General features: G+C 43.4%; 1 protein-coding gene across 7 annotated transcripts in view; it reads right to left on the bottom strand.

The window, feature by feature from the left end:
* The window catches only part of LDLRAD4 (low density lipoprotein receptor class A domain containing 4), a 340534-nt gene that overhangs the window by 18391 nt on the left and 296838 nt on the right, over positions 1 to 25305 (bottom strand). The window contains exon 1 of one of the 7 annotated variants that reach the window (XM_016197297.2): positions 9560 to 9755. The exons of the other annotated variants lie outside the window; for them this stretch is intronic. Within the exon in view, the coding sequence (XP_016052783.2) occupies positions 9560 to 9629 (70 nt within the window). The 5' untranslated portion in view covers positions 9630 to 9755. Of the gene's footprint in view, positions 1 to 9559; positions 9756 to 25305 lie in introns of those variants that run through there. 7 annotated transcript variants of the gene reach the window in all.

Raw genomic sequence — 25305 nt, 5'->3', positions numbered from 1 at the left:
TCCAGAGGTGCGCCTTGGAGAATGAAGAGCTGAGTGTGAGGGAACTGAACTGCTGAGCCCCATATGGTGAACAGTTGAGGCCAGGTAGGTTCTCTGGGCACACCTCTAGCCAGCAGTAAAATGGCAGATCCCAGTGGGCACAGCTGACTGAGGAGGCTCAAGCACCAATGCCCTGAGCAGCTCTAGAGACTGGCAGTCAGCAAGACCCAGGTGCTGGGCTCCCCACCTCCCCTTCCTAGTGTCACTGCTCTGGATACCCCTGAGGTCTAAGAGCTGATTGGGCAAGGTCTCCAGAGGGCTTTGGTGCCCAGTTCATCCCTAAGGGCTTGAACATCTATTTCCTATGGGGAGGAAGCCCCCAGGGAGCCACCAAATCTATGTACACTCAACCCCTCCCAGGGACTATCAGAAATCTTCATGATGGGAGCCTCCTGGAAAAGACAGAAAGTTCTCCCAATCAGAGGGAATAGTCCAGGAACCTTTGCATCTGGGGTACAGATGTAAATGTGACTTCATTTATCCTCACAGGCTGTGGAACGTGTGACATGCTTATTAACCCAAAAACACTGTCTTCATGATTCTACCTTTGCACATAACATTCCCATGTCCAGGACATCCTGTGTCTATTGGTGCCCATGTCACATGGCACCTGTGTGAAGCCTCCCTGGCCACTATGGCATGTGATGTTGACTGACTGTCTCTCACACAAAACTATGATCAGAAACCTACTTCGATTTATTTTATATTTTTGGTGTCAGGCATGGGGAAGTGCCTGGCGGGTAGTTAAGTGACTTCATCACTAAGAGGGGGATCAATGAATGACTCTGGAGCACACATGTTGAGGCCAAGACCTCTCTTCTGGGATGCATGTCTCCACCTGCACAGGTGTGCTCCCTGCGAGGACAGCTACTGCTGACAGGACTGAGGCCTGCATTGGCCAAAGAACACAAGGAGTGCAACTCAGCGGAGCTGTGGGGATCTGTGCAGAGGGATGAGCCACCAACCCCAGGACTATCACCCTAGTGATGAGCAGTCACTGACCTAAGCAGGGAGTTAGTTCTGCTTAGGTCAAAAGTGGTCAATGTAGCAATGAAGACTGAACCCAGCCCTGGCCGGGTGGCTCAGCTGGTTGGAGCATTGTCCTGTACACCCAAAGCAGGTTTGATTCCCCGTGAGGACGCATACCTAGGTTGTGGGTTAGATCCCTGGTCGGGGAGCGTGTGGGGAGGCAATCAATAAATGCTTCTCTCTCTCTCTCTCTCCCTATCTTCCTCTCTCTAAAATCAATTTGAAAAAAACATATCCTCAGGTGAGGATTAAAAATAAGGCTGAACTCGAAAAAGTGCATTGTTTCTCCAACCTTTATTTTTATTTTGTGGATGAATAGCAGAGTGTTCATAAATTGCCTTTCAGGTTAAATCATGCCCTGAAATTGACAAATGTTTTTGAAAACTTCATTGCTTTATAGCCATGGGAAGAGAGGAAAGTGGTAACTACAGGGAGGGATCCCACACAAGGTCTTCATGGGCTAATTCATCACTCAGAATTGTCTTCCTAGGTCATCTACTCCTGAATATGGAAAGCTACGCAGATAACCATTTATAGCAGAGGAATCCAATTACATTTTCATAATCCTATGGACATATTTGGGTTTATTTGGGTTCCGCCTGAAAAGGATTTTTAGTTTCAAAATGACCTTTAAAATTTAAACAATATAGAAGGAAATAGCGTATAATGTAAAAGTTCCCCTTTATGGGCCATGCTGTCCTGGGGGTGGGGAGCACAGTTCACCCATTGTGTGTATTTGTGTATTTGCCTATTGAATAAGGGCTTTCTTCTTATTAATGAATGGAATCATTGTACAAATGTATTGTTCTAGTTTTTTTCACTTAATACATCACAGATATTTTAAACAAAAGTATATAAACAACAACCTCATTCTTTATGGTGGCTATCTATTCAGGAATACAAATATACTAGAACTTATATTTTCCAAGTGGTGGATGTTTAGGTGGGTTGTTTCTTCTTTTTTTCTATTATGACCAAAAGATTGTGTGTGCATGTATATGTATGTGTGTGAGTATCAATGTGTGTGTTGACCCACATTTGTAAGTATCCCTATAGGAAAGATTCATAGAATTGAAATTTCTGGGTAAAGGATTCATCCTTTTAAATGCTGATGGCTACTGAGACCCTGCTTTATATGAGGGCCCTTGCCAAGGAGAAAGCATGCTCCTCCACATCTTCATTAATACCGAACACTCACCCTTTTCATTTGTCCTAATCTGATGGGCAAGAATATGTATTTTGTTTTAATTTATATTTCCCCAATTACTAGTAATTGTTTCTTAAATTATATTTTTATTGATTTCAGAGAAAAGAAAGGAGAGGGAGAGAGAGATAGAAACATCAATGATGAGAAAGAGTCCTTGATCGGCTGCCTCCTGCACACCCCCTGCTGGGGATCGAGCCCACAGCCTGGGCATGAGCCCTGACCAGGAATCGAACCCCCAATTACTAGTAATTTTAGATCTTTCCCTATGGTTATTTGTAGTTTATCTTTTTCATAATCACATTAGTTTATTTATAGTTTTCCCATTTATTTCTTTCCCATTTATTTGTACGAAGTCTTTACTTATTTATGGCTATAAATCTTTGTCTTACATGTGGTGCAAATATTTCCTCCTAGTCTTCACATCTTTAAACTTTGCTATGAGTTTCTCTATAGAAAATATAAAATTTTATGTCACCGAATACTGCCTCTAAGCTTCCTGTTTGATCAGGAAGGTCTTCTAAGACTTTTATAGTTAGTATTTTTATGTTTAGATCTTTATTCAGTCTGGATTTGATTTGTTTTGGTCTGAGCCAGCAAATAAAACATTTAATATTGTCTGAAAGGCATGAATCTTCTGATCTAATATCCTATTAAAAAGTTTAGACACAGACAATAGCGTGGGGAAGGCCTCAGGAGGGTGGTGCATGCAGAAGGCTGGAATCAAAGCGGGGAGTAAAGGGGGACACCTGTAATACTTTCAACAATAAAGATAAATTCTTAAAAAGTTCACTGAAAGCAAGGGTAAGTAAGAAAGATCTCAGTTATGGGAAACAGTGTATGGAGTCCCACCATCTTTCTTTTACGGGGACTACTTGCTCTTAAGCTGCACCTCACTAGCTTCTTGTCAACATGCCATGCCTGCTGGGCCCTGCCCTGCTCTGCTGAGGTGCTGGCACCTGGAAGGCCCACCCTACCCCACAATGTGCCCGAACTTGCTGCACTTTCTTCCTTGGCTCCACCCTCCTGATCTACTTAGACCAGCAATTCTCAAATACTTTGGTCTTGGAACCCCTCTATTCTTAAAAGTTACTGACTACTCCCAAAGAGCTTTGTTTGCAAGATGACATCTATCAATATTTCCCACACTTGAAATTAAAACAGAAAATATTTAAAATTTATTCATTACAAATAAACTCATTATATGTTAACATATATAACACTTGATAAAAATAACTGTATTTTTCAAAACAAAACATTTAGTGATAAGGGTGGCATTTCTTTTTTTCTTTTTTTTTGGTTACTCCTCATTTAAGAATACTTTTTTCATTGATTTTTTAGACAGAGTGAAAGGGAGGGGGAGAGACAGAGAGAAACAGATGTGAGAGAGACACATCTGACTGGCTGCCTCCTGCATGTGCCCCAACAGGGCCGGGGATGGAGCCTGCAACCAAAGTACATGCCCCTGATGGGAACTGAACCTGAGACACTTGAGTCCAAGGGTGGATGCTCTAATCACTGAAAAAAACTGGCCAGGGATCTTTTTTTTTTAATTTTTAAATTGATTTTTAGAGAGACAGAAAGGGAGAAGGAAGGAGAGAGAGAAACATCAATGTGAGAGCAATACATAGATCGGCTGCCTTCTGCATGCCCCCTACTGGGGATCAAGCCCGAAACCCAGGCATGTGCCCTGACCGGAATCGAACCGGCAACCTTTTGGTGTATGGGATGATCCTCCAACCAACTGAGCCACACTGGCCAGGGCAAGAGTGGCATTTCTTTACACTTCTGTACATCTCTTTAATATCTGTCTTAACAGAAGACAGCTGGATTCTCCTCTCTGCTTTACTTTCAATATGTTCTGACATGCTGCTTTGGTTGAGGTATATGAAGAAGATCTGGCCTCACTGGCTACCTGGGCTGGTCTTGGGGTCTTCTTCACCCATACTTGGAGAACTGGTGGTCTAGACCAACTGACAGTAGGCACTCTAGTACAAACATTAGCAGCATGGATTTCTTAGGGACATTCCAGATGCCAGGATTTGAGATGTGGTTGAAGTAGCTCCAGGGTCACTGCCCTGAGTTTTTATGCATGAATATATGGCCATAGCAGGTGCATCTATGACACAGGACACATAGTGACCCTACGGGTTCACAGGCATTTGAAGTGCAGAACTTGCCTGGGGCACAGGATGGCGGGATCTGGGTCTCTAGGGTGCCACTCACTGAGGCAAGCAGTGAAGCCCAGCTGGCCACCCTGGGTGACAGAAGCCCAATCAGAGCCTGAGCTACTATAGCTCTTGGGCCAGCGTGATAGGCAATTCTTCCTGCAGGGACTGGCCCAGGTCCCAAGGGCCACTGTCCTAACAACCAAGTCTAGCACAGGAGCAACAGCAAGCGCAGCAGCAGCAATATGACCCCTGGCTGCATGTCAAGGTCACATGTGTTGCTCCCTGAAGCCAATGACAGACCCATGAGACACTGAAGCCCCTGGGTCTGGAGCCCCAGTAGAGCAGTGCAGCCCCCATCAAATGTGCAACAGACCTTTCCTTTGAACTCTGGGCCAAATCAGTCAATGAAAACAGGACTTTTTTCTTTAACACTAACAACTGGAAATTATGAAACTTTTACCCTCTTTGGGGCTACAAATACTCCCCCAAGAGGGATCCAGAGGGTTCTCATAGTGAAAATTCAAGTAAACAGACAGAGGGTTCTAGGAAACAAGCAGAGTCTTGTGCTACCAATAACCTCTCCCTTCAAGACCTTTTTCAAGCTCACAATGGGTATACAAGCAACCCCTACACCTGTCCTCCCACATCCTCTGTCACTTCAAACAGGAAAATTCCACTGAAAAATGCATCATAAACAGCAAATTAAGTAAAGACCAAAGACGATACCACCATAGCAGATCTGCAGCCTGCGTGGCAGATAGGAAGGGTAGGTGGGGAGGGGGCTGTAGAGCCACAAACCCAGTCGCCTGCCCCACTCCCTCTCCTCTCTCCATACATTTTGTAATAACTGTGAGAGGTGATTTCCTGTCTCTTTCTTCGCCATTCCTGGACCCTGCCCCACAGTCCCCCACCCACGCATGCTCAGAGGCAGTCAGGACCCCCAAAGTGTTTTGCCAGCGTCCGTCCGGCGTGACTCTGTTGCCAAAGGCTTCATTTTACATCTTCTCAAGAAAATAACTTTCACAGAACAAGTAAAAGAAATGTTACGTTTTTTAAAAACCCCAACAACCGTGCATTCCCACTTCTGCATGTGAGTAGCGGATGAAACTCAGCACACCTGTTCTTCAGAGTCTCCAGTTTCAAGAGGTCTGGGTTCCTGATCTCAACCACAGACATTTCCGGGGCTTCTGGGGACCTCGCCCAGCAATTCCCTGCCCTGCACTGTCGCGGCTCAGGCACTTCCTGCCGAAACCACCATCCCTGCAAGGTGGCAGCTCCTGGTCACTTCCCCGCACGCGCACACACACACACCCCCTCCCACCTTATACCGCATTCCTTTCTCTTCCATGTGCTCCAGGCTTGGGAGGCCCAGGGTGCAAGGGCTGAGCACAGGGCAGCAAAAGGCACAGTAAGGCCTGTGAGCCTCCCCACAGGGACCTTTCGAGGTGAACGGGGCCTGAAGAGGCTTATTTATCAGACAGATGCACGCACACTGCTGCCCCTGAGAATCCATGCCCGCAACCCTGTGGGGCAGCAGTCTGTGCACAAAGTGAGGCAGATGCCCGCTGACACCTGGCACTGCACGAGGGCCTTGCTGCCCCTCCCTCCCCCTGGTCTGCCCGCGTCTGGCCCTACAAGATGTTGTCTATTTTCACATCCTAGGGGAGAGGTTATATGCAACGGTGCATAGAAAGAAAAAAATGCCAATAACATCTCCCTTCAAGACCCTAGTCAAGCTTTGGTTTTAGAGGATGGGATGGAAAGGGGAGCCCAAGAGGAGAATGAATCCTGGGAGAACTATTAAAACACTTTTTAAAAAAACTTATAGGAATGGTAGAGTTCTGAGAGAATAGCGGGGATACTTTAGGGTTTCCAAAATTTCATGTGCCCAATAGGGATTCTGACCACAGCCCACTGGGTCAGTTTTCCTTGATTGCAATAGCTACTGATATCAACAGAAAAATGTCAAAAAGCAGGTCACGCAAGGAGAGAATTTTAGGCCAAAATCAAATTTTCACACTCTGTCTTCTCACGGGGCCATATAGTTCATGACATTGTAATGCATGAGTCAGTGCCATCCAAGCACCAGAAGTTTTATACTAAATCTAGCCTAAAATTTACAGCAAGGCATCACAGCACCTTATTTTATTACTGTAAAATGGTGACAGTGACGACAGTGATGATGGCATCTCTGTATTTTTATAGAAACATCTCCAAGAAGTTCCCAGATGCGCAGTGGCGAATTACAGGAACAGGAGGCTGTGAGGCCTGCTGGTCTAGTCCCTGGTTCAATGAAGAGTTGAACTGACTCATACGAGAGGCATGAGCGTGGGCACTATTTTTAAAGAACTCCGGGGAAAGTGTGGTTCTACCACCTTAGGCTCCTAATATAACACTCATTTCTATTTGTGGTATGGTTAACACCATCTTCCATTTGGTCTTTCCTCCATTAATATAACATGCTTCACAGAAGTCCTACTTTCTAAATGTTTAATTATTTTTAAGCTCCAGATATGGAAGTTATGCCCTTTCTGACCCTGCAATGGGGGAGGTTCTGGGCCTCTCAGTGGCCTCCTCCTTCCACCAGGCGAAGCGAACACCTTGGCAGCACTCAAAAAGTTTCGATGCAGAACACGACGACAGCACTGAACGGCTGGATGCTTTCCACAAATCCCCGCACACCACCCCGAATGGCTTCTCCCACCCTGGCCAGCGACGGCAGTACCTCCACTTCACTCCCCAAGCGCTGGAATCTACTGGGAACACTGGCCACTGGAGGGTCCGCTGCCTGCCAGGGCTAGTGTCCCTCCAGGCAGCCCCTCTCTCCCGGAGCTCTCCCAGGTCCCCACCATGGCTCAGGCACAGTGAATGTGTGTCTGCATTTCCTTCCTCCCTGTCTTCCTGGGCAGAGGTGGGTGTAGTGAAAAGATGACAGCTTTGGGGTGTCTTACTCTTTATTTATGGCTCTGTGACACTTTTAAAGTGCCGAACGTTCCTAAAGGCTGGAATATTCTTTCCCAAATCCTACAGGGACTGGGAGGTGGGGGCAGGAAGATGGGCGGGGGCAGGAGTTGGAATCTACCTAGACTATAATTGTCTCAAGTTTGTGAACTGTTGGTATAAAAATATTCTTGGAGACTTTAATGGTTGAGTGAAAATTCACACTCATTAAACACCATGGTCGAGGGGGGAAAGTTTAGCCTGTGTTATAAGAATGACTTTTCAGCTTGAAGGTCAGAAGGCAAAACAGTAAGAGCTGTAATCATAAGGATTATATTATATTCAGGGTGGGCCCAAAGTAGGTTTACAGAGTTTATTCTTGTATTATTATTTATTAATTATTGTATTATTTCCCACACTCACAACTGTAAACCTACTTTGGCCCCACCCTGTATTCTGAACTTTCTTTTCCTTGGGGTGGGTTGGCTACTCGGATCTATCCTACAGCAAGTAGAACAGCAGGAGGGGAAAAGAGCCACCCAGATTTGGAAATACCCAGATTTGGCGCCACTCCCAGCTTTATATTCTTTAGAAGCTCTTTCCTAACCCCTTGATGATGGGCTCACTACCCTGGGGGGCTCCCCTGGGTGCATTTGAACCCTGGCACAGCACTTCTGGTCTTCCTCCCCCATGGAGGGAGCCCTGGGGCAGCATCTCACTCTTCTGCAGTATCCTCAGCAGGTAGCACTCGCCTGGCACAAAGTCAGTGTTCGTCATAGACAACTGATGAAGAAATCCCTGGAAGGAGGGGCCCCAATTACCTAATCTGCTTTGAGTAGCGTCTAGCACAGAACCGTATTGCACCAAACATGTATTAATGACTCAGTGGTAAGTTTTGCTGAAGGTTTTCATCCTCTGTAACAATTATTCGACTACTCCTACTTACTCTAGGCAGTGTGAACTGCCACTGCAAAGAGTCTCATAGCTGCTACAAGTTACCTGTTTACAGAATCCTATTTATATTCACATATTTATGTAAAATGTTTCGCATGACAATAAAAGTGGGGAAGTACCCATGATCTGTAGGAGGAGAGATGAAAGCAGAGCACAGTCAAATGGCACAGGGCCCTCTGAGGACAAGGTGTGGCCCAGGCACACCTGCTGGACTCCAGTCCAAGGCCAGGCGCCTTTTATGGCACTGGCAAGCAGGTAGCAGTGAGAGCCAGTTATTTTGGCTATATGATCCCCAGAATGCAGATACTATGAGTCCATCTAGCTAGAATAACATCTTTTTAATTTACTGAGGTCTACGTACTCATCCAATCCAACTTTTCACCATGCATTTTAGAATCTAGAGTTTCATGATCTCTTCAGAAAGAAATTTAGCTGAACATGTTCCAATCAAAGATAAGTGGCAGGATTTTCTGAAAACACAGCAGAGTGGTAAGAGCAATTACAAACCTTTTAAAAATCTGTCCCTCTGCCATGCTATCAATGGGAAAAAATACCTGCATAAAACCATAACTCCCTTTATATGATTCATTTAAAGTCCACCCTAACCCATCCCCAAATTATTAAATTAGAAAAGTGTACTGCATAAGTAACTGTCCTATTCACAACGAAGAACAGTGGTTTGTGAGTGCTTCCTGGCTAGCAGTCAGTCTGTCTGTCTCTCACTTTCCTTAGCTCTCCTGTCTCCCTCTCAGAATCACAGTTCTCTTTTCAGCATCTACCGTTACTGCACTGGTGACCGGAGAAACTGCCCAGTGAATCACGTACATCCTGAGAAATACATCTTTTCTTTAAAATGCTGTTTTTAGTGACTCAGGGTGAAAACACAGTCCCCATGAATGAGTAACAGAATATCAAAGGGAGGGTTAGCCTCACTCACAGAGCATTTGAGAACCCAAAACTCCAAAGCAGCAGACCTGCGTATTTATGCATAACATCTCCAACACAAACAAAATTATTACAGAAGAGAAAAAAATGGAAAAGCCTAAAATACACCTCCCTAAAGAGAATCTGGCTCTGAAATGATCTCAGAGCTGACAGACCACTCTTAGGAAGACACAAACTTCTTACTTTTCTCAACTCTATCCTCAGACTAAACTTCAAGAACAGTCACAACAAACCCCAGAGAGCAGGTATTGCCCACAAATGGTCTTTGGAAGTGTACCTTTTTTCAAGAACAGGTCTTTAAACGGGGTCTCCTTCAGTGTGCTGTTGTTCAGGTAGTCACTGGACATAATCGAGTCCTTTGCAAGGGGGAGTCCAACTGTGATGCTGCCCCCCCAGTTCAAAGCATCCCTTCAGCCTCAGGCAATCTCCTCTCCAGGCAGCTCAGAGGTGCAGTTATAGCCAGCACCGTGGTGTGTGTGTGTGTGTGTGTGTGTGTGTGTGTGTGTTTCTGTCTGTCTCTCTCTTTCTACTGTATCAGCGGGGCCCAGCCCAGGTGCTAGACTCAAATGCTGTGGCTCCGACCGCAGACTGTGGCTACCAATTATCAACTGCCATCCACAGAAACCAGGAGCTCTGCGGCAGGAAGCCGGTGGTGTCACAGAACAGATAACAAGTCCCGGGTCTGAAATCCTGAGAGCACCTAAACGCTCAGTGCTCTACAGAGCAACACAGAGCAATGATTAGTTTGCATTTCTCATGCTTGGCCTCAGACGGGACATGTTACACACACAGATGAGTGGAATGCAGCTAGACAGATCCTCTTGTTCTATTACATTTGATAATCTTAACAAGCAAATATCAAACCAGACAAGAGAGAAAGGGGAAATCTGCAAACCTCAACACTATTTCTTCCCATGATTTCTGCTAGAAGCTTTCAGAGGCGAAGAAATGGAGAGAGAGGGCTTACCGAGGCCGCAGGCAGCATGTGTAAACAGGCAGGGACGCTTAGCTACCCGCGCGTCTCTGCTGTGGATCCGGCGTCAAGGGCACGTCCAGGCTCAGAGCGCACAGTGTCCCTCACGCCAGGAGCCAAGCTGTGGGCTGTCCTCTGGGTCCTCCTCTCCCCAGAGTCTCTAACTGGTGGGAGCAGCTTGCATGGCTCTTGCAGCTAAGCTCTGCACCGGCAACTGGCAAAGTCATAACCACAGAAGGAAACACTCCTAGTTTCTCTCCCTCCCACTCTCCCTTCCCTGTCAGCTCTTCCCCTTGCCTTGTCTCTTCTCTCCCTCCTCTCTCCCTCCTCTCTCTCTCTCCTGTCATCACTATTTCTCAATGCATCGTAGTACAAATATACCCCAGAGAATCCTATAAAGCCAGGACACTCCATCTTACTAAGCAGTTTTAGTTTACAAGGTTCAGAAATTACAGAAAACAATCTCAGGTAATGAGAAAAGGCAATTCAAATAGGAAAGTAGAGACGGATCTCAGGAGGGCGCTTTCTCCTGCTTCATTTTGTGCAAGCACAGTCTCTTTTCCCCTGAGGTCTAAACAGTTTGTTTCATATGTGCATAAAACATCTCCGGTGCATTCTGATGCCCTGGGGCTGTGTGAAGAGACAGAAGAGAAGGCTGGGTGTCTGTCACGGCACTGTACAGAAAAAGTCATGCTGTGGCCTCAGCGAAAGGGCAGCATGCCACGGTAATATTGCAAACAACCCCAGCCACAAGCACTGCTCTGTACCCAGAATAGCCTTTGTTTTTCCTTATTTAGGGTAAATAGCAATGATGTGGGCCTTAACAATAGTTTTGGCTGTAGGAGGAGTTGTCAAAGCAAAACTAAACTGTCGGTTACTACCAGCATTAGAAACAAGAATAGTTACGTCAGCAGCTGGTCCCTGCTGTCTGCCCCAGCTCATCACCTGGGGCCAAGAAGAGGGGCTGGGCTTGATGTCACCTCTGGGTCCTCGGGTTGGCGAGGGAACATCACTATCTCATGTTCTAATTACCGGGGGCTGGGGTGGGGGGGCCAGAAAGGAACAAAAGAATCATGGAGAAGATTTTTCAGAGATTCCATGTGGATAAAAGAAATGGGAATTCCAGCAGGAAAATTAACAGTTGTATATATTTGCATGTGCCAATCAAGACAGCCTGGTTTTTCTTGAGCAATTTCCACATTTAAAATGTAACTCCCCTGCCTTATGCTTTTCCCAGATTTCCTCTCAGAGTCACACAGCTGGGTGAATGAAAAGGGCCAGGTTCCAGCGACTGGGCTGGGGCGTGGTCACCCAGCTCAGGCAAGAGCCGGCTTCAGAAGGCATTGAGTAAGAGATGCCCCTGCTTGGAGCTGGGTCTGTGCGGTTCTCCCTTGTCCCTGCAGCCCTGGGGTCCCTGCCCTCTGGGGATGGTACTTTCTGGTCAGTGTAGTCATGGTGATAGCATCACTCTGAAATCAGGTCCTTCAAGAGGAATATTCACAAGATCGCGTATGACTGCCACGCGGGTCTATTTTTGAAAATTTGGGACTGAGTCAACATATGGGACTTGAAAACCTGTTCTGTCATTTGCTAATAGACATATTAGCATTTTAACATGGTGGCAAGGAGTCCTCTTTGGGGACTATTATTTAAAATGCAAACTTCATGTATCAAAAACATCATCAATATACTTTTCACTTTTAATGGCTGCAGGGTGTTCCGCTCTGCCTTAACGCACTTACTTTGTTTGGCTGGCTCCCTTATCAACTGGGTGTTTGGGTTATGGGAAATCAATCTTAATTAAGCTCCTTGTTCATTCTGTTTAATCGTTCTCAGAGTTAAATGTTTTTTAAAATCGCTTTAAACGCCTTTGACCTTATGGACGTCAGCTTATTTTCAAAACACTGCCCACACTGGACAGCAGGCCGGCGGGCACGTAACCCTGCGGGCGCGGGCTGTGCACCGGCCGAGGCGAGCGGCCGCCAGAGCCACCTGGGCGGCCCGACGCGCTTGCCATGCCGCTTGGTTCACTCAGGAAACACACCGTTTTCCTCATTCACTGAGGGGCTGGGGGCTCAGTCACCAAGTGGTGGTTTTAATATTGTTCCTATTCTCTTAAGCACCAGCCTGAAGAGGAAGCTTCAGGGAGAAGTTTCATGATAAACATCTCTTTTTTCCTTCTTATGGAATTTATTGGGGTGACACTGGTCAAAAAAGATCACACAGGTTTCAAGTGCACAATTCCACAACATATCATCTGTATTGTGTGTTCACCACCCCAAGTCAAGTCTCTGTTCATCACCATGTTTCCCCCCTACACACTCTTCCACCTCCCTCCAGCCCCTAAACATCTTGTTCCAGCTGGCCCTGATGATATGTGGATCACTGGGGTTTTTGAAATGATATGTGCCAATACTTCTTGTCCCCTAGTTCACAGACAATGGCAGCACACACAGCAGAGGGGTGTGGGAAGAAATAAGTCTGCTGAACAAAAGCATACAAGTAGGAAAGTGTAAAAAGCCATTTGCATTCAAGAACTAGTTCCTCCTTCCTTGCCTTTAAATATGCATCTTTAAAATGAGTACTCTGGTGGCTGATTTTACTAATGTAAGTGTTGTATAGTTAATAAAATGTCCCCAAGCTGTGTGAAGGTTTCCCTGTGTACAGCAGAGGCCTTGGAAGTGGTGCAAGAAAGGGCGACTAAGACATTTTCACAAGGGTCTGCTGATAGCAACAAGGACCTAAAGAGCCTCTGCCTTCACAAGCTCCCTCTACCAACATCTCCCAGGTTTCCTCTATAAAGGTCCCAGTTCATTAATTCATCTGATAAATATTTACTAAGTGGTTACAGTCTTTAGGAGGAAATATATTAGACCTTCAATGTAATCCGACAGACAAGCATTTACTGTAGAGGTGAACTCGTCTTAGGTTCCATCTGTGGAAAGCTGCTTATTTAAGGAACGGAACAAGCTCTAAGGATTGGTTCCCAGCCAAGATCTGAATATGACAGGCTGAGGTGGCTGCAAGCGCCTGTGGCCTGAATGGCCAACAGAGGCAGCACAGGGCAGGGATTTTAGCTCAGGGGCTACTCAGAGCTCATTAGCTTCAGAAAAAAATCTCTGGGTAATAAAGGGGTACCCTGCTAATACCAGAATCTTTCTCTGTCCCATAGAACCTGGGTTAGCATCTAGCCGGGTCCAGCCTCTAACTTAAATCACCATGGGCTTCTCGGTCATGCCTCGCTGTCCCACCCCCAACCCCCCATTCTCCCATCTTCAACAGGTATCCCACTCAAAACAGAAACTATCACAGATACAGATCACTCGGAGAGTTAGGAATACCTTTACAATGGCTACACAGCCTAAAATTAGCGTGTAAAAACATAAAGATCTACTGCTACGTTCCAGACACTTTTGAGCACTGTAGTGTATCTTTTAGCTTCAGACAACCCTGTGAGACACATTTTCAATTCCCACTTTATACAGAGACAGCTGAGTCTCAGAGAGGGTGAGTACTCTGTTCAAGGTCAAACGGCTGCTAAGAGGCAGGCTGGGAGTCAGAATCCTGGGCAGTCTGACTCAGAAGCTCCTTCCCACCCACCCATCATTCTGCTCAGTGGGCAGTGAACTCAGAATGATCTGACAGCCAACAAACTAAAATCTTCTGAAGCCAACCAAAGGGTGTTAGTTGATTTATATGGGCTTATTTGTATAATTTTAGCCTGATTACTTGATTCCTTTTAGCACTAACTTGCAAATCCATGTTGAAGATTCTGTATCTTCACATGTTGCCAGAAGCTCTTGGAGCCATTTTATACACCTCCTATGCCTGTTAAGGTGGCTTCTGTTAAGAACGAACGATGGCCTGTCCATTACAAATTCTCATTCTTTGAGGTTTATGACTATGCTGTAAAATTCTGTTCTGAGATGAAATTTTCCACATAAAAATTAAGCCCTGGAATTTGGCCTTTAGAAAACACGCCGTATATTTTAAGTAAGGTTGCTATGCTTAAAGTCATGAATGAGGATTTTGAAAGAACACAAACTCTGTGTTCCTGCAGACTCAAAACACAGGAATAGTTTGTGTGATATTTGTGGACATTAGCCAACAGCATAGAATAATTTACTAATGTGTTCTTGGTGCTTGAAGATTTTAACACAGAGAGGCTCTTATATAGAAACGTGAATGCTCTGCATGTGCTCCACAGTGCTTGATACCCCATCATTCTGTACAAATGTCAGCAAATATAAAATATGAGACACGATGGAGCTAGCAAGATAAGGTGGATTAAAAGTTTATTAAATAAATTAGTTTAAATTAAATAGCCTTGAAATAGGTTCCTAATATGCAACAATAATCCTTGTACTAACAGACTTTGAAGCTTACCTTCTGCACAGTATTTTTTCCTCTAATGGAAAAAAGAATTACATGTCATTCTGCATTTATGGCAATATAGATTTTCATAATGGCTAAGCTACTCCTAATAAGTGGGTTATTCACCTTTTAAAACTGCAGCTACTTTTCCAAGTCCCAGAAGAAAATGAAAGGCAGTATAAAGTATTTACAGAAGCTAAATTCAGGGACCAGTTGGACCCAGGTTTGGGTTCTAGTCCTGCTATTTGACTACGTCAGCTTGAGCAAAACCCATTTTCTCATCTTTAAAATGAAGCTAAGAATACCCATATGATAGGGTGGAAAGTAAATGACACATATAACCCTTGCTATTCAAAGTGTGGTCCAAGGCCCAGCAGCAGTAGCGTCACCTGGGAGCTGGTTAGAAAGGCAGGAGCTTGTGCCCAGACCCAGGCCTCCTAAACCGAAGCGTGCATTTGGACGAAATCCCCAGTTGATTCATTTGCACGTCAAAGCGTCTTCGGAAACTTTGGTCTAATCCAAACTCCTCATTTGGACTGAACCAGCAAACCTGGGGCTCAGAGAATGTGTGGCTTTTGCATACCACACAGAGGAAATGAGCCTGAGATCCAGGACTCCAGTTTTGAGCCAAAGGGATTGCTACTCAACAATGACTTGAAACAAATGGTACTTAGCATGCAAGTGCACATGTGTAAAATCATAACGCTGCCCTTCTGGGCTAAGGGCCGGGCCCAGGACCGCGCAGGACAGGTGCTTCTTGCTGTCTTCCCACCTGTGCTGATGGGCTCCACACCCTGTAGGAGAGGCAGGAGGGATTGCTGGTGCTGTCAGGGCTCATGAGCATGGCAAAGCCAGCCCACTTATGTTAACAGAGGCTCTGGTGTCAGAATACAATTTCTAGGATATCTGGCATTCTTTATAAAAACTCCAGAAGTCCCTCAGGAACTCTGGATACTATATGCTAAGAAAATTCTAAGTTTACCTTTTAGAAAAACTGAAGTGCTATGAGCAGACCCTTCCTAAAGACAGAATTATGAAGAGGCCACAGGTCTACTTCTATGAACCAGGCCCGACTCGCTCACGTCCTCTCTGGCCTCCCTGCTCCCTGGGAGAGCCAGATGGTAGGAAAGTAGAGTCCTGGCACTGGAGAGTTCTGGAAACAGAGTTCCACCTCTGTTGCATGTGTTCTGCCAGTGGCCAGCTGTGGGCACCCCACACTGTTTTCCCTATCAACAAGGCTACTGATGGTGCCTTCAAAAAACTGACCTATCATCAGCAAGGGGAAGCCCTTGAAAGGAGTGGCAGAAATGATCTACTCTAGGCCCTTTGTATTTCAGGTGAAATGCACACATATTCTAGGTAAATCACACTAAATATTTTAACATTTAAAATATTCAACATGGTTATTCAGAAAAATATTTTATTCTGCTTTTCAAATATATTACATTTCTTGATTTCAATCAAAAGTTGGGAGGCTGAGTAACCTTCAAGAGTCATCCTATTTCTGGGTAGATCATAAAAAAAAATGAGGCTCAGATGTTTTAACTCTGATCCTAGATACTACTATTCTAGTTCCCAGTTCTTAACCCCTTAAAAACTTTAAATGCCCCTTGAGGTAAGTAAACCACACCCACATTAGCACTGTACTCCAGGCAAACATTGTGTATTTTTATACACATATAGTATATGGCACACATGTGCATCCACATTTGGTATGTGTTGTTGCTAAATGACTGAGGAGCACCGATCATTATTCTTGGAGATTCTAAGGCAGGGGTCCCTTTGCATCACGTGCATTTCCTGGAGGATCTGACTGTGGAGGAAGGGTCACACTGCCATCTCTGGAGCTTCTCTTTGTCTTGCTTACAAATTCCAGGATATGCCCATATAATTCTGAGACCTTCAGATTCCTGGCTTTCTCAAAAGCATTAATTTCTTTATAAATTGAGATAAAGTCACAGCCCATCCAAGGGTATCAGTTAGTGTATTGGAGCATATGCTAAGGCAAGCACTAGAAAAATCCAAATTAATCCAAAATCACACCAGAGCTATATAACTGTACTCTGTTTCCTTCTTTGGTACTTTAAGACTAGCACACGTATGCTTTAAACACAAGAATCACTGTTCTCTGGTACCAGATCGCCTTTCAAAACATGAAGTGAATTCTTATTTATGTCCATTTTCAGAGCTGAGCACTTACTATGTGCCACTCACTGTGAGGGGACAGGGGATACAAAGAAGACCAGGAACTGTCCTTGTCCATGACATCTCTAGTTCATGTCCTGAGCAAGAGCTGGCCAGAGAGTGAGACTGGTATGACTCAGTGCAGTACCCAGCACAGTGCTCAGCACAGAGCAGGGGAATGAACAAATGAATAAAAGTATGGGGGTCCTGTAGGAGCACATAGAAGGGATACTTAATCCAAATAATAACAATGATAGCAAACGCTTATATAACACTTACTATGTGCCAGGCAGCATTCCAAAGCATGTTATCATTCAATTGAGCATTACAAGTATCATATGAGATGAGCACTAATTATCACCCCAATCTTACAAGAGAGAAAACTGAGGCACAGAGAGGCTATGTGACTTGCCCAGTGTCACACAGCTAGTTAGTGGCAGTGCCAGAACTTGAACCAGGCAGTCTCACTCAGAATCTACTAACCACTAATCAGACCAGCTCTAAATGTGCCTGGTCCAAGGATGATCCCAGAGCCAAATCCTATTTTTAGAAGGACCTTGATCCACAGGCTGGGGCAAAAGGAGGTTTACAGTTGTTCATATGGAAAATAATACAGTAATTAATAGATAATAATACAAGAATAAACTCTGTGTTTCATGTACTCACAACTGTAAATCTCCTTTTGCCCCACCCTACATAAGCCCCATTAAAAAGATTCAAGAGCCCAGTGGGGTGGGGCTCAGCAGTTGAGCGTCGACCTAGGATCCAGGCGATCGGGGTTCGATTCCAGGTCAGGGCACATACCCGGGTTGCGGGCTCGATCAATGACTTTCTCATCATTGATGTTTCTATCTCTCTCCCCCTCTCCTTTCCTCTCTCTGAAATCAATAAAGATATATTTAAAAAAAAAAAAGATTCAAGAAATGAATTACTGCTCTGAGACCAAGGCTCTTGTAAAGGCCAGAAGTGCAGAGAGACCACTTAACTCCACCATCTGAGAATGAAGTCTTCACATCGCAGGGAAGATACTGCTGGAAGCAAACTTAACAATTGAACCACTGGGCAATTTCCCTCTATGTTAAACTAAACCTGTCCTATGGCAAATCAAGGCTACTGTCTTTTATGACTTTGCTTTTCTTGGCTCTATACTCATAGTATAAAAAGGTAAATAAAATGTAAATATTTATAAATGTAAATATTTATAAAAATCAGAGTTCTCCAGGAAAAAAAGCACCCTTTCCCTCCCTTTTGTTTTCTATTTCTAATTTATCGTGTCTATACACTTTCTTTTCTTTCAGACTCAAAATGTCCCCTTTACGTAGGGACTCATCAGAACCTGTTCTATACTAAACATTATGATGTGCCTGAAGAAATTGTTCAGTTTAATATCTTACTCATTCGTGAACTGAAAAAGTACTGAAACTAAAAGGTAATCTTTAAATACACTATGATGTCAGAAAGGTTTCCTTGTTTAAATGAGGAATCGGTCTACATAGGCAATGAAATCGCCACATGGAAACCTGAACCATTTAGGTGCACATTTAAGGCCCACGATTACCAAGTCAATGAAGATGAACTGGGCTTTATGAGGACCTCCTGCCACCATGATCAGGTAGAAACCAAAATGGTTGGAAAGCAGGCCCCCCGCTGCTCAAGAGGCCTGAGGGTGCTTTTTATGTAGATAAGGGGAAATGGGCTTTTGTTTTGATTAAAAGTGACCTTAATCAAGTCTGTTATTCTCAACAAAAACACCCAAATTAGGAGAGCAATAAAATATAACAAAATAGAGTGGCAATAAATAAAATCTTTGGAGTTTTCACAGGAAGAATGGTTTTCTGGCAGAAACTCACTTAATCTTGGTTAAACAAATAAAACTGATTTTTTTATTTTTTATTTAAAGGGCCAAAAATGGAAATATTGTAAATGACTTTACAATTTTTTTCCTGTAATGTACCTTACAGAAAAACTTTTCAAAAATTGTCTATTACCATTTAGTCTTTTGAGAGGCAGCTATAGCCTTACAAAATGCATTTATTAAATAACAGAAGTTTAAAATTAAAATTAGTCTTTGATTCATAAGCTGCAGAATGAATGTTGTGTTAGTGTTACCTTAAGAAGCTGTTAACTGGAGCATGGGCCTAGCTGGCTACTTTAGAGGGGCCGGCTGTGCAGGGGCTGGGCAGAGGACGTGGGTGAGCTGGGATCCAGGGGTTCCCCGTGAACTCCAACTGGCTCCCCCAAAAGTGGAAGCAACTCAAATATCCATCAACAGGTAAATGGATTAAAAAATGTCATATATCCATAGAATGGAATATTACTCTGCCATACAAAGAAATGAAGTACAAATGCATGCCATCACGTGGATGAACTTTGAAAACATCATGCTAAGTAAAAGAGGCCTGTCACAAAACACTATATACTATATTATTCCATTTATAGGAAATGTCCAAAATAAGCAAATCTATAGAGACAAAAAGTAGATTAGTGGTTGTCTAAAGCTGGGAGTTTGGGAGACAATGGGGATGAATATCATTGGGTATGAGCTTTCTTTGTGGAGCTACAGAAATGTTCTAAATTTAGATTGTGGTGATGGTTGCACAACTCTGCAAATATACTAAAAACTACTGAATCGTACACTTTATTTTAAACGGAAAGAATTGTATGGTATGTAAAGTATATCTCAATAAAGTTGGTATAATAGAAAGAACTATGAAATAAAATTGTTTTATGATATTAACAATTAATAATCGTTTTTACTGATGCTTATAAATTTGTATTTCCAGCTTTAATAATCAATGCGCTTATTTTTGTAATACTTATGGTTTTTGCCATTGTTTGCAAGCACCTTTCTAGATGTAGATGATCATTATTTTCAATACATATAAAATTAACCTGAATATATATTATCAATATAACTTTCCTCTTTAACATTAAATTTTGAAAAACCAGAAACATCTATCAAAATAATGAAACATCTATCAGAATAAGGTCAAAATGAACCTACCATGGTCAGAATCACTATGGTGGCTGGCAATGTCAGCTGAGTGGCAGGCTGACAGAGGGTCTGAGCCAGGAGTCACCTTCTCCAAGCCCTGCTCTCACCAGACGAGCCCCTGGGCACACACCCCTGCTGCCTCTAAGGGGGGAGCTGCTCCTCACAGCACCTCTCTAGAGACACAGACTCTCTCTAGGACCCCAAGATCTGCTGTGTGTGTAGTGTAGTTATAGAAGTGTACATATGAATACATGCTACTGATAAATGAGGATGTTGATGGAAAATCAGGATATAGGGAAGTTTAGGAGGAAAATAAAAATTTAAAAAGACTGCCCAATGCTCACATCCCCATACTCCTCAGCACTGTTTCCCCCATTCCTAAGCCACAGTCAGACACTTAGGTGCAGGTGGAGCTTCCCTGCGGCGAATAATCATGGAACATCTCCTATGTAACCACCACTATGCAAAGCATGTGCACCCTGGTCAGCTCACAGAAACCTCACAATCTTGCTAGGGGAACAAGACTGAAACCCCCCTCCCACCCAAAGGCAATTAGAAATTTTTTAATGAATATTCTTATTTTGCAATTGGTACTTAATAAATTTAAAAACACTTCTACATATAGACTTCCATTTGATACAATCAAATTTTAAAATGTGAGAGTCAGATAATAAATCCTTAGAACCTCAGTCATTTCACCAGTTTGGGCTTCCTTCTACACCCTAATTCGGAACCAAGACTTAATGAAGACATTACAAAGTCCTTCTAAAATATTTATAGACTATAAATTTTATTTTTTTCACGTCCCTGTTTCTCATGCTGAATTTCTAAGAGTTACGTGTAAGATTGCAACATTTACTATCCTGTCTTGGAAAAATCATATCTATACTCTTTATTGTGTAAGATTTTTCCATAAAAGGGTGAAAAGCCTGGTTGACTACATAGCGCCAAGCCTACCAAGTTTATAACTAATAATATTTCCTATACACTCTACCTCATACTATTCAGTTTTTGGCCTACAGCAGATCTTTCCCTATGGCTGTGTAAGAGACAGGCCATTTACTTCCCTGATCATGATGTTACCCTTTCTCTGGCCTTCAGAGGGAAGAAAAGCTGTACAGTGTTTTTCAAGTCCTGAGTCACAATCTACTAGGGCAGTCAGTGCAGTAGACTGCAACTAGCATTTCAAGAAACAGGGCAGAATGGAAAATATCAGAGTGCAAATAGTAAGGATAAGCACTGTGAGAAGGTTTGTTTGGGCTCCACATGTATAGGTCCGTGTTTGTACTGGGTTGGGATGTAGGTCAGGCAGGGTGAAAAAGTTTGAAAGGCAGTGGTTGAAAGCGTAATGACTATTCAAATATTTCTTTTTTCTCATTATATAAGGTAAATCATCTTCTTCCATGAAACTCCACTGTTCATGAGGAACACACTAGCAGGACATTAATGAAGGTCTTTTTAAGGTTTGTGACTGTAATTCAGCAGACTAACACATGGACACCAGGTGGTGTCCTTCCAGTTGAAGATTCTAGGCTGGAACCTGACTCACCACCTGTGAATTGTGTGTGTGACGCTGGATTCCTCATATAACCTTCCTTAGCGTCCATTTCCTTATCAGCATCCTTAAATGCACTAAGTAGGTCATAAAGATCAAATAAAACAATATGTGTGTAAGTGGCATACGATCTCATTGGCCTCATTTACAAGTGAGAGTTGAGATCTGTGTTGGCTCCATTGCTCACAATCCTTGAATGTGACTCTACAGATATTCTTTAGACCAGTAGTTCACAACTGGCTGCAGATCTGACCACCCAGGTATTTTACAAATACCCATGCCTGGGCCTCATCTCAGACTGACTAAATCAGGAGCCCCAGCGGTGGACTGAAGCATCTGGAGTTTCTAAAGCTCCCCAGGTGATTTTAGTGGGCAGCCAGAGTAAAGAATCCCTGTCCTAGACCGGAGTATGCTGCATTTTCTTTATGTTTAAAATTCTGTCTGCTGTCTTCTCTCTATAAATACAGACAGACAAGCGCACACACACTCATCTTTTTTGGAGTACATCCTTTCATATTGCAGCTGACTTCAGAAAGAAAGAAAAAGCTAAGGCTGATTTACTTAACTTTTTCATCCCCAGTCTAATTACCCTGTGAGAGGAAAGGCGAAACACAAAAGCTTTGACACCACACCAGTTTCTATAAAAAAATCTTTCATTTAGGCAATTACTTTGGATATTCTCAAGAAAATCCTTAAAGAGTTTTTATGTATATGGAATTATTTTTAAATTGTTGAGAGAGAAATAGAATTCTACAGTGAGAAACAGAGCACAAGGTTTGGATTGTCTTTTTTCTTCTGGATATTTTCATTGTTCAAAGACAAAAAGGCAGTCCCACAACTCCCTTTTCAAAGGCAACCAAAACCCACACATGATTACTGGGTTAGGACTTCTGCTCCTTTTTATTTATACTTAAAGAAACATCTGAAAAAGAAAAGCTCCAAGATTTCCAGTGGGAAGGCCAGCACCAGCCTCAAGTCCACCGACTCACCCTGCTCTGCCTCTCCTCTTACACTTGATGATAACGAGGCCTCTGGATAAAAATAATAATAAACTGGTCTTTCAAATGAGTTTTAAATGTTAAGATGCTCTATATATTTAAAAACTCAAAGTTAGACTCAATCTCCAGTGCAAGTGATCACGAAGTACTTCCTGAGGTTTTAATGTGTTTGCAGGTTTGGTGGAGACAGACAGGACTAGTCACAAGGTAGGATTTCCTTGGGCCTAAAGGCTAATTGTGTATCTCAAACAGGACAGAACTCCATGATGGGTTAAACTGTTTGTAGAGATTATAAATGCTGTAGATTTTAAGATGAAAACAAATCAGTGAGGACTGTGGTGATCGGAAAAGGTGGATGCTCCAGGGACATGTAAATTCTGAACACAAAATTCAGAACATACAAGAGGTGGCATGGCCACACATGCGATGCTTCAGATTCGGGGTCATTTTGATTTCCTGCCACACACAAGTGGACTCTCCACACACACTCCCGCTCTCAGTCCCTGTCTGGTGTCTTTCTTCATTTACTTTATGCTTTATTCTCATAGAAAAGGCCCAGCAGCCCAAGCAACTAGTTTTCCCCTCTGTCTTCCATCCACTTGCCCGTTTACTCCTGTCCACCACAAGCGCACTTCATTTACCTCACCCGGCCTTTCCTTACTTCTCAAGGCATTTTCCTTTCCCTAAACTCCTCTCTTCTCTGAGTGTCTTCTCTCCCTTTTGATTTTTTCTTTCTTTCCAGCTTCAGTACGTGAAATCTGATCAATAAACACCTGTAATCTAAGTCTGCTTCTGCCTGCGGTGACCCTGGATGTAGTGACACCACGTGGGGGAAAGACAGCCCAAGGTGAGGCTAGAGGCAGCCGGGGGGGTGACAGGGCTGCGGGGCTCTGTGAGAGAGGGCCAGGGGCTACCCTCTTCCCGCCCCTAGCTGCCCAGACTCAGCTTTTGTCACCTCTGGGGTACGTGTGAGAGGGCACAGCGGTAGTGCCACAATCCATCCTCAAGGGAGACATCAAAACAAGCTAGGCCATCAGAAACGCCAATGGGAACGGCAGCAGAAACTTGTATTTTAACTAAAATATAAGAGAGATAGCTCCGGTGAACTCTCTCTGGGTGTCTACCAAGGATTTTCAAATAATAATAAACACCCCAAGTCTTGCTGGATGGAGCTGAGCATGTCACAGGGGCCCAAGCTCCACCACGCACAGGATAAAAACCCAGCAGAGGAGGGCAGCCTGTGGGGGCATCAGGCTAGTTTCACTGCCTTTCTCCTACCACAGGTTATTTTAAACAAATTGAGAGATTCTGGAGACAGGGACTAACAATAAAAGAAAAAATATGACAGGGTGATGAATGATTTAGCTGGGCTTCCTGAGTGCACAAACAGTTGAATGTCGACACAGTAACAGCAAAATCGATGTTGCTGGACTCTGGGATTAGGGAAGCATGTCTTCTAAAATAAGGTCAAGACAGTTCCAAGGAGCCAGTGGTGATCATTTACGCTTTGTGAGGAGACTGTGTTGATAGCTCAGAACGATTCAGTCCTAAGAACACAGAGGCAGTAGGTCTAAAATGTGTAAGCTGCTTACGGAAAACACCAGGTAAGTCTGCTGCAAACCAAACCATGGGGAGGAAACATGCCTTTTGTTCCTTCACTTGACGAGGTAACAACCACATGTTATAATTAAAAAAAAAAAAAAATTCTAAGGAAAGGGAAGAAACTAAAGTTTTAAAAAATAACACATTATTTTGATGGTATATTTGAAAATATATCCCTTATTGAAGTTCCATTTGTGATTTTTTAAAATATTCTATTAAAAAATTAATAATACAAACTTTTCCAGAAAATGGAGACATCAATACACAGGTTTGTTTCCCAGCTCCTAAAATTTATTTAACTATAAAATCCCTCTGTAAAAACGTAAAGCTCCAACTGGTTCATTCGGAGCAGAGAAGCTCAAAATGATATTCAAAGGGGGAGGAGAAGGAAGCACCTGCCAGGGGCCCCAAACCCAGTGATATCACTTCTAGTGTAAATGTCACTAGTGGTTTCAACCTCAAGCAGGAATGAATCTGTCTTGTCACAGTATTTTCATAAAGCTTCTCACAGTTTCACTGGGATGGGCAGATGGGGAAATTATTCTTGTGACAATATTAATTCACTGATGAATGAAGTTGGACCATGTTCTCCTCAGGAACCCAGAAAATTATGCAATCTGCAGGAAAAGGCTTTCTGGATTCAGGTGTTCCATGAGTCTAAAATAAATTATTGATGTCTTAATGAATAGCCATCTAATTTACATAAAAGAGAGCCGAGATCAGCTATTATTATTTAAATTTATTCTAGGACTAATTTTTAAGGTGGAAAGTGACCCCATTTTTTTGTAGACACTGTAAAGCTAAAGCAGTGTACAATGGATTTGATATGAGGAAACGTAACTGTGAAAGAGATTAGGCTCAATTATAAATAACAATCCTTAAATACTGGCAAAAAATAATCACACTGTGTACCTGGCCTGAACACTGGCCCTAGAAGGGATCCAAGGACGTACAAATCTGTCCAAAGACCCAGCTACCCAAGAGAGAGTTTATTCTGCAAAACCTCCATGTCTACTAGGAATGGGAAAGAGGTTTAGTACAGAAAGGCAGAAATAATTGGAATTGTTTAGCCCCCTGTGTCTTGAGCCATTTCACCCCATTAACCTGAGTATGGACTGGGGAATTAGCTAGTCCTCAACTGATCCCTGCAGGCAGGCTGAGGGTGAACGTGGCTGATAGATGATGAACAGTTGGCTGCTTTCAATAAAGGCCAGGAGATATGTTTCTCATATTCCCCGCAACTAGCATAGTGCCTATTACCTGGTAAGTACTCAATAAATATTTGCAAAATATATGAGCATAAGACCACCTAACACAAATAGAATTCTGGAGCATGGTGCCT

Source organism: Miniopterus natalensis, chromosome 7 (assembly GCF_054644295.1).
Source record: "Miniopterus natalensis isolate mMinNat1 chromosome 7, mMinNat1.hap1, whole genome shotgun sequence".
NCBI classification, from domain to species: Eukaryota; Metazoa; Chordata; class Mammalia; order Chiroptera; family Miniopteridae; genus Miniopterus; species Miniopterus natalensis.
This window is presented reverse-complemented; position numbering and strand designations above follow the sequence as displayed.